Consider the following 9,944-nt stretch of genomic DNA (forward strand, 5'->3'; position numbering starts at 1 on the left):
CTGCTCTTGCCCAACCTGCCTGTTCCTTGCCTGCCTGGCAGAGTTTTGTGAGCAGCTGATGCTGCTGTTCATTCACTTTATCTTCCATTTCTCCCCACCCCCATTAAAAAAGTTATGTAAATACAGCTACTTAATTCTGATGTAATAGTTATGCATGAGTTATTTTAAAGATGGTTTTTAGTGAACAAAATTGTTTTACACCAATAAATGGTTTTGGCTTCATAATTTTTGCATCAGTAGGAGATTGAAGGATGGTAAAAAACCCCCCCATAACCCACAGTGTAGGATTCTGGTTAAATGCCAATTTGGATTTTGTTTCAAGCCTCCAAGGCTATTGTTGTCTGTATGTACAGTAGTACCATTCCCAAGTGTAACAAACAGGAAACAGAACAAAACATTTCAAGAAATACATGCTTCCTTTCTGCATATAAACAAAAACAAGTGTAAAAAAGCTTTAAGAATTAGAAATGTTCCTCAGACCAGTGTTCCCAGTAAGCAGCCATGTCCTCCTCATTCCCTCTTCTTTCCCTTTTCTGTCGCCAAATTTTATAGAAGGATCAGAAACTTGATAATCTGTCTTCATGGATGCTGATGTATGATGTCTTACTGTTCTGATCAGTGCGTTTAGGGAAGTTAGATTGCGTTAAAAATGGCTGCCAAATCTATGGTAAGTCAGGATGGGGGATGCTAGTGGGACACTTTCAGGGGGATCAGGGGACAAGCTAGGTCTATGGGAGGTGGAGGGGGATCAGGAGGAAGCTAGTGGGGTCTGAAGGAGGGGTTGGGGGGATCAGGAGAAGGCTAGTGTGATCCATGGGAGGGCTGTGGGTGGGATGGGGGGCTTTCCCCTGCCCAAGTCTAAGGCCTATTTTAACCCCCTGCTCCCCCACCCCCAGATGAACAACCCCCACAGTGAACCTACGCCTCCACCTCCACATTCCACCCTGCCCTACCCCCCCGACTTACTTTGATCGGTTTCTGGCACTGGCAAATGACAGTAAAACGAGTACTGAGAGTGGCTTGTGGGATGGGGGTTTGGTGGGTTCAGGGGGTGGAGGTTGGCTGGTCCATTGTTGGGGGTTGTCCATCTGGGGGAGGGGCCATGGGGCTAAAAATAGCCTGGTGCCAGGGGGCAGGTAGGAAAAGCACAGCCCTGGGGCTGGAGCCAGCAGCTGGCCTTTCCAAACCCTGGGGCTGCACAAGGAACTGCACAGAAGTTCAGTTAGATTGGTCTCCCTGGACCCGATCTAAGTTAGACTACCTCAGAGGTACACGTAACTTAGATCAGGTCAGCTGTTTTTTAGAGTGATCCAGACTTTCTAAACTTCTGTACAGTTTGCACTTAGATCCCTAGTTTAGTCGATCTAAATGTAAGGTCCATACCTGGGAAAACTAAGTTAGATCAGGTAGTCATTTTTAATGCTATCTTACCTCCCCGAATGTCTGTACCTAGCCTTAGTGTGTTCCATTTGCATGCATGGTTTATATTTAATTGAGAATTGTTCAGTGAGCAACTATTAAGCCTTTTATTCAATGAGAGGAAAATTAGGCCTTTAGTAAAGAACTGCAGGATATTTATTCTTAGTACAGTAGGTTGTCCATTGCATTTGTTAGATGTCGGAATGTAGGACAGCAGAACTTTGTCTGAATTAGGGTCTTAGAAAAAAGAGAAATGCCTGAATTCTAAAATCTACCAGATATGCAAAGCCAACCAATATATGTGGCTTGGGGACATTGCTGTCTATCATTTGCTATGAAGGAACATATAAAACAGTTTTAGTTATAGTTCATGATTTTCAGTCACTCATACCTTGCTCTCAAATATAGAGGAATGGATTACGTCAGAGAGATTTTTGGTTTTTTTACCTGGGACATGGCTTTTGGAACTATATAATGTTAAAATCTCAGGTGCTTCTATATATAACAATTTTAGGACAGGCTTTTACACACAGAGTTCCTGCTTATGCAGGTTGGGGCTATCTGAGCTGTCATGGGACAATGAGTCCCACAGGAAACAATGATCTGGGGAGGAGAGGAAGCACCTGTTTAATCAAAAGATTTAGGTAGGTGGCTCCAGTGCACAGAGTCTACAGATGGTCTTAATCTCTGCTTTAGCCTGTCTGTTGAATATAATGATGCCTACTTACATGTAAAGGAATTCATACTACAGTAGTTTGTCAGTTTAAAAGCATCTTTGTTAAAGCAGAGAGTGACTTCTCTCATTTCAGGAAATACAGCATGATTTTCCTGTAGGTAAGTGACATTCAGAAAAAATTGAAAACATCCAAGAAGACAGTAAGTCTTCTCCAGGTGAAGCCTGACAATCAAAATTCCTTTTGTTCTGTAAAAGAGGTGTGCAGATACCTTGACAGCAACTCCTGTAGGAGAAATTTAAGAGCCCCATCTGTATCAGAGAAGCTGCTGTTTTGACAACCATATGCTTTTTTGAATTTCCCTCCTGTTTTCCCTCATCCTCAAACAAATTTTTACAGATGTCTGTCCATCTTTCATGGGCGTTACCAGTTGTTCAGTGTAGCGGCATGTGTTGGGTTCCTCACTCTGTTGGATTTCTAAGGCTGTATCTGAGCTGTGGATTTTCTAAAATCCTCCCACTCTTGCTTTAGAGTGGGTGCTCTTTGACCTCTGCTAGCAGTGATATCAGTGCTGATGTTAGGATATGTTCTGGCTTCTTTATCATAGTGTCCCAAGAGTGCCTATGCCAACTCCCACCTTTGCTAACACCAGCAGAGCTGAACTGTTCTTGTTTAAAAAATAAGGTAACATTTCAGTGGTTGTGCACCCTTTATCTGTCATGTTTGGGGACCTTTGTGTTTGATGTTTGGTATCAAAATTAGTACCTGCTTTGTTGTGGATGTGCTCTTAAGTTTTGCTTCATCGTATTAAATAATGAAGACAGCACATAGCAGAATCTCATTTAAGGGTAAGAATGGAAAAGCATTTCTTGCTAATATGAATAAACATGCATGTTAACTTATTGACTAGAATTCCACCCTACCGTCTTCCGAACGTTGCATGTAAAAATAGCTGAGCTAAGATTTACTTTACTTTTCTGTTTGTTCCCTGCCCGTCTGAAGTTGTTTACTCTCAACCTGCCACTGCTGCCCTGTCTATCACCTACACAGCCTCCTGTGTTGCTATGCAGCATGTCTCAGAAAATCCAGCACATGCAGCTTCGATCCAATGCCTTTACTTTGTGTCCTTTAAATTGTACATTTTATCACTATGTAGGTATCCTTTTATCATCATTGTTACTTACTGTATTCATTCCTTACCTGAGTTCTTTCAGTCGCTCCTTTTTGTTCAGATGTCTTCCTGACTGATTATCACTCTCTCTCCCTTCTGGTTGGCTGTGTTTGATTTTAAGTGGAAAACTTGTTGCCATTCAGAAGATAACCTTGCAAATAACGTAGAATAAATTTCGTAAAATGCATTTCCGTAAGTTGAAAAGTAAGATTGCATTTCATTGAAATACTGCACATTGAGTACTGAGGCATAACCTTTTTGTGTCTAAGCAGAGGATTTTTAAGATTGAAATATAAAAGGATCAAATTGTGAGCTAAACTCACTTTATGAGACTGGGTATATTGGATTATTGTTCTTGAGCTATGGAGCAATTCCAGCTGCAATAACGGCTCTCCTCTTAAAGGATTTATCTGATGTTCTTTCTTCTGCTTGTAAAGAGGAGGCACTGAATGGAGGGGAAAAAGTAGGAATTCTGTTTTATAGTTTTATTATTTTAGATTGTATTTGGAAGTAGAAATTTGGCATTTGCTCTTTGGAGTTACTTTAGAATAGGAAAACATACCCAGTGGAAATTTCTGATATATATGAGTATATGTGTTAGAGAACAAGGTATTGTAACTTTGGGTATAGAAAAAAGACCTGATATAACTTTTTTTTTCTAGGTTTCCCCCAAGTCCTATTCTGCTAAATTAAGTGAACTATTTAAATTGTAAATATTATGCAGTTAAGAACCTCCCCCACTCCCCCTGTTTCTCTTTAGATTCTTTTTACTTTCCTTCTGTAAACAAAGCATGGAGATCCTGTCCAGCATTATAAATTTGCTTTTGTGAAGGATGTTTAGTGAAATGAGTTGTTAAAAATAACAAATCAGAATTCTCAGATATTTTCAATAATATTTTTCAGGCTTGAGAGGGTGTTCAGAAAAGCCTCAGCTGTCCGAACCTGCTGCTTTTTTGAGAGTCAAAGAAATCATTTTCTTGTGCGTGACCTTTAGTAGTCCTGACAGTCTTAGGTTTTAGATGAAAGGGCATTCCAAAATACTGTAAGGTTTATTAATTGATTATTTTTTGATAATTTTTTTGATAATTATTGTTAGAATGCTAGCACCTGAATGCTATGATCATAACTTTATTAGAAATATATTGTGCTGAACTTTATGCATATATATCTTAATAAAAGGATAGTCATGTTTCATATCAGAAGATACTGAGCATTTGGGTATTTTTTTAATAGGGATGTCATTTTAATTTTTGTTTATGTGAAAGGGAGATTTTGGCCTTAATTCATAGGAAACACTTTATCGCTATTTTTTCCCTTCAAAACATCTATTGGTCACACAATTCTAACGTGTCCTCTGCAACATAGGGTTGAATCTTTTTCTATATTTAGAAGTTTCATAGTTTCATAGTTTCTAGGGTCGGAAGGGACCTGAGCAGATCATCTAGTCCGACTCCCTGCCATGGCAGGAAGAGCACTGGGGTCAAATGACCCCAGTAAGGTGGTCATCCAACCTCCTCTTAAAAACCCCCAGGGTGGGAGCCTGCACCACCTCACTTGGAAGCTGGTTCCAGACTCTAGCCGCCCTGACCGTGAAGTAGCGCCTCCTGATGTCCAACTTAAACCTTCCCTCCGCCAGCTTGTGACCATTGTTCCTGGTCACTCCTTGCGGCGCTCGGGGGAACAGGGACTCCCCCAGCGCCTGCTGATCCCCCCCTAACCAGTTTATAACAGGCCACAAGATCCCCCCTCAGCCTTCTCTTTTGAAGGCTGAACAGGTTCAGGTCCCGCAACCTTTCCTCATAGGACCTACCCTGCTGTCCCTTGATCATACGAGTGGCCCTCCTCTGGACCCTCTCGATGCTGTCCACATCCCTCTTAAAGTGCGGCGCCCAGAACTGGATGCAGTACTCCAGCTGCGGCCTGACCAGTGCCGCATAGAGGGGGAGGATCACCTCCTTGGACCTGCTCGAGATGCATCTGTGGATGCACGACAAGGTGCAGTTGGCCTTCCTAGCCGCCTCCCCACATTGCCGACTCATGTTCATCTTGGAGTCAATAATGACTCCCAGATCCTTTTCCACCTCCGTGCTGACAAGAGGGGAGTTCCCCAGCCTGTATGTATGGTGCCGATTGTTCCTCCCCAGGTGCATCACCTTACACTTGTCTGTGTTAAACCCCATCCTGTTCTCCTCCGCCCATCCTTGTAACCTATCTAGGTCCAACTGTAGCCTGTTTCTCCCCTCTATTGTGCCCACATCCCCCCACATCTTAGTGTCATCAGCAAACTTGAACAGGGTGCTTTGCACCCCCTCATCCAAATCACTGATGAAGATATTGAACAATGAAGAAGTTGTACCATTGTAACTTCCCTTAACTTGAGACTCTCTTTTATCCCTGCATAAACAGTCTCCTATCAATAGATATGGGGACTCCAATCAATATATATTGGATTGGTTTGCCATTGATCCAGTCCCATATCAGTAAGAATTAAGTTGGATTGATGGTAATTTGGGCACATTCTATTTTTGCTGTAGTTAAAACTGCTTTACATATAGAGAGAGATGAAATTTCACCTTTTATCTATCCCTTGTTGGTACACCATTAGAATTACACTTTGGAGAGTGTTCCTCCATATACTCATCTGTTCTTATGCCTTGTAATACTGTATTTTCAAATATCCGTTTAGGAAGGCAGCTTAAAAATCAGTGGTCCATAGATGCTTATGGCTAGTATTATTTTTGGACTAGTCATGAAGTATACTCTGGAACTGATTTTTCAGCCTGTGGGCTGTGGACCCCAGGGGCCCACGAAAGATGGCTGTGATCAATCAAAAGTATGTAAATACCTACACTTATGATTTGGAGGGGTCTTCACCTCCATTCAAAATTTTTTTAGGGGTCCACAAATGAGAAAAGGTTAAAACCCACTGCTCTAGAAAAAATTTAATGTCTCACTTTAATTTTAAAATACTTCCCTGAGCTGAATGAAACATGTTTTAACAGAATGCTGCAAAGGTTTTGTAATTGCTACTGGCCTCTTGATGTAGAATAGCAAGGTGAAACATTTTTCTTTGTATCCAAATGAACTGCTGATCCATTAAATCTGCTTGTTGGGATCTTATGAACCTATACAAAAAACACTGCTGTTTACTAGAATGTTTTTAATTGTTTAGGGTGTTGGACCTGCCAAGTGTCCTATTCTTGATTTATGGGATTGTAAATAAAGGATGATTTCCCTTCTCAGTTAAAACAAAATTAAAAAAAAATCACATTTTGCTAATCAAAGAAATTAAACCCATGTATTTCCTGAGGTTGTTACTTTGAAGTGCCCAGACCACCGTTATAGGGAAGATCATTGTTTCATATATGTATTGTTTCATGAATGTGTGTGTATGTATGTCTGTGTGTATATAAGTAAAGCAGTGACTTATGTAAAGGGCAAGTGATGCAGTAGTAGTGCTGAGGTTATGTTGTAGCTGTGAGGATCGGGGGGAAAAATGGGAGAAGCAAGACTTTTATGGGTGATAACTTTTATTGGACCATCTGTGGGAGAGAGAGAGAAAGATGAGCTTTTGAGTACTCCGGTACCCTTCCTCAGGTCTGAAGTGATGCAGTAGTATTTTTAGGTTCTTTAACACTATTTATTCCACCAACTTCTGTTTTATAAATATTCTCTTTATTTCAGAGTCACTTGTCTGGAAACTCGCATGAATTGGTGCAATCAAGAAGAGTGGTGATTTCTCACAACATGGATAAAGCCCTGAAAGAAGGTGAGTCTTAACTTGGAGAACAAAGTGTTAGATTGTGAACCTTACAGTCCCCTTAGCAAACCTTTATGTGTACAAGTAGTTCTAGCATTATCCAAAGCCTTACTTGCAGAACAGAGTGCTATTCAACAGTGTAAGGTATTAGAACCTGCTCAGAAGTCTTTTGAAGACAAGTTTTTTTTCCCCTTTATTAAAAAAAAAGATGGAATGGGAATCTCCACAAGATATTCTAATTCTGTTCACAGGAGTAAGACATCAGTAATAATTGTCACAATATAATTGGTTAAAAAAGAAGAGATGCAAAAGACAGGAGCACTGAGATGGAATAAATTTCAGTGGCATTCCTGTTCAGTATGACAAGTGGTTTGAAATAGTCAACAAGGGATGTTCTTTGCTTTTCATGCTTGCTTCCTGGTGTGTTTGAGATGCATCTACAATAAAGATAAAACATTTTCTACTACTGTTGATACTGCAGAGAAAGTAAAATTATGAAGGCATCTAAAACCAAAATGTTACAGTTATGAGCTTGTTAGACTGCAGTTAGGTAATCTCATCTTGAATCATCAGAAAACTTGCTGAAAACTGCAGTCTTAACTGATACGTCTTGTTATTAATTAGGAATTGAATGAATGAATCTTACTATAAAAATAAGATATCAAGTGTCATGTATGGCATTATGCTATTTGGTATTTCTATCTATGACTTACCAAAAGATAGAAAACATAAAATAATAATAGTACAACTGACTAGAAGGTTATAACTTTAGAAACAAAGGTATAGGCCATCCTTTCAGGACCGAGGCTTTATTATGGGAACCAGTGGCACTGAGGCTATAAACAGACATCATCAGCCTTGGAGCAGGATCAGCTGTGCTGTGTCTTGGCACAGCTGATCCACTTCAGTGGGTGACACAGATTTTGTCCATTGTTCTGAGTCGGGGCATGGCAGTTCATGAGCCCGCAGGTAATTCTCTGCAGAGGGATTCCCAGGGTGTGCTTCCAAGTGGGGAAACTATTTGAAAATTATTAGAAGTTTGGAAAACTGGCACTGAAGGAGCTCAGACTCTTTAGCTTCTCAGACTTAAGTTTAAAGGATGACTTGATTAGTCTTGAAGTGTTTGTATGAAGAACAGAAATTTGATCAAAAGATTTTTTTGCTGTATGCAAAGGTATAGTGAAATCCAATGCTGTAAAGAGACCAATGTAGACTAGGCTAATATTTTTAATAATGATGGTAATAAACCTTTGGTGCAGTTTACTATTGGAACAGCTTACTTGGCATCTTCCTTGTAGTTACCCTTTACTAGAAGCTTTTAAATTGAGAGCAGATGTTTTTCCCAAAGATACATTTTAGTAGAAATGGGAATTAATTCAGGGAAGTCTTACAGTCTGTTATTCTGAAGGTTAGACAGAGAGATCAAAATATCTCCTGGCTTTTGTAGTCTAGGAACAAAAATATAAAGACTATTGAAGCTCTTTTGTATATTGCAAAAACATATGAAGACAACATTTAATTGCTCTTGTGCAACTGGAACATAAAGGTCCAGATCCACGGCACAGCTGCTCATCTGCAGTTCCCATTGATTTGAAGCAGGAGCTGTGGGTGCTCATGACATCTTAAGTTTGGGAGCAAACATTGAGTAAGGTATTCAGTGTCATGAATACCTCAAGCTGATGTTCAGCGTATTCAGTATCCGTTCACTTCCAGTGAATTAAGAGTACTGAGTATCTGCCAGGATTAGGCCCAGAATACCTTACTCTTGCTTCTTTTTAGGATGGAAACAAATGTTACAAAAAATCTACTTAGTAGGGAAAGAAGGAATTCATGTCATGCTTTGTAATGCAGCACAGGAAATGTAAGGTATATTTTACTTTGTGAGACTAACGATTTTTTTAATTAACATCTCAAAGTTGAGGTGTAATCATTATTGCAGTCTCATTCTGTTCTGTTCAGTCATCTTTCTTGGACAGATCTTAGCAACTAGTATATTAATTACAGATTTGAGTGCTTTTAGACTTAACTGTAATAAGATTGTATTGATGTCTGCTAGAACTGACATTTCATTTGTCTGCCAGTAATACATATACAAGCATCCCAGTTTAAAGCACCTGTGATTTTCTGGAAACGACAGCCACTGTTGTGAGTTACCAAGAGTCACTGGACACTATGCATTGCTAGACAGGACTTCGTTTAATATAATTCCAGTATGCCTCTATGTACAATCAGAATATTGGAGAAGAGTGATATTTTAGATGCATCTTGAAATGCTATGCTTGAAAGGCAAACAGCAATAAGTGAATCTGCAGTATCTATACTTCTGTGTTTTTTTGAGATGTCACATACAGAACCTGTTAGTTGAAATGTCAGTGGTAAGGAACATGCTAACACAGCAACAGTAGAGCTGATCATTCTTTTGCACAGCTCAGATTTTCTACTTGTCCCAAAGTTCTTCTCTCTTTCTCCCAAAACCCAAATCTATTAACATTTTATTTCCACCTGCAAATTGATATATGATAATAATTATTTATGCCTGTTACAAAGCAGCATATGACACAGTGTGCTAAGCCGTCTATGCTTTAAGATGCTCCTGCTTAAGGTATATTTTAAAAGTTTTGGGCTACTTTAAATTTCATGGATACTATATCCAATTTATTACTCATTTTGTGAAGGAAAAAAGTAGTATTATTGAAATAAAATATTGACTATTTTGTGCATTCGGACAGAATTTACACATACTCTGGTTTAAGTGATCAGAAACTGGTTCAAATCCGTAACACAACAGAAGTGCAGTGCACATAAACTGCTTTCAAAATGGCCAAAACTGGTTTAAGATGAACCTGGATGGATGTAGTATCAGACTTAACTGATTTAGGTTAAATTGGTTTATTGAACTTCTGTCCTGGATCCCCTCCAG

General features: G+C 39.6%; 1 protein-coding gene across 2 annotated transcripts in view; it reads left to right on the forward strand.

Annotated features, from left to right (window-relative positions):
* SNX25 (sorting nexin 25) overlaps window positions 1-9,944 on the forward strand; it is a 167,974-nt gene that overhangs the window by 18,406 nt on the left and 139,624 nt on the right. For both annotated transcript variants that reach the window (XM_019521916.1, XM_019521917.1), the window contains exon 2: window positions 6,949-7,033. In XM_019521916.1, coding sequence (XP_019377461.1) covers window positions 7,012-7,033 — 22 coding nt within the window. In that variant the 5' untranslated portion in view covers window positions 6,949-7,011. The remainder of the gene's footprint in view (window positions 1-6,948; window positions 7,034-9,944) is intronic.

Source organism: Gavialis gangeticus, unplaced genomic scaffold (assembly GCF_001723915.1).
Source record: "Gavialis gangeticus isolate Ggan-Ray unplaced genomic scaffold, GavGan_comp1, whole genome shotgun sequence".
NCBI classification, from domain to species: domain Eukaryota; kingdom Metazoa; phylum Chordata; order Crocodylia; family Gavialidae; genus Gavialis; species Gavialis gangeticus.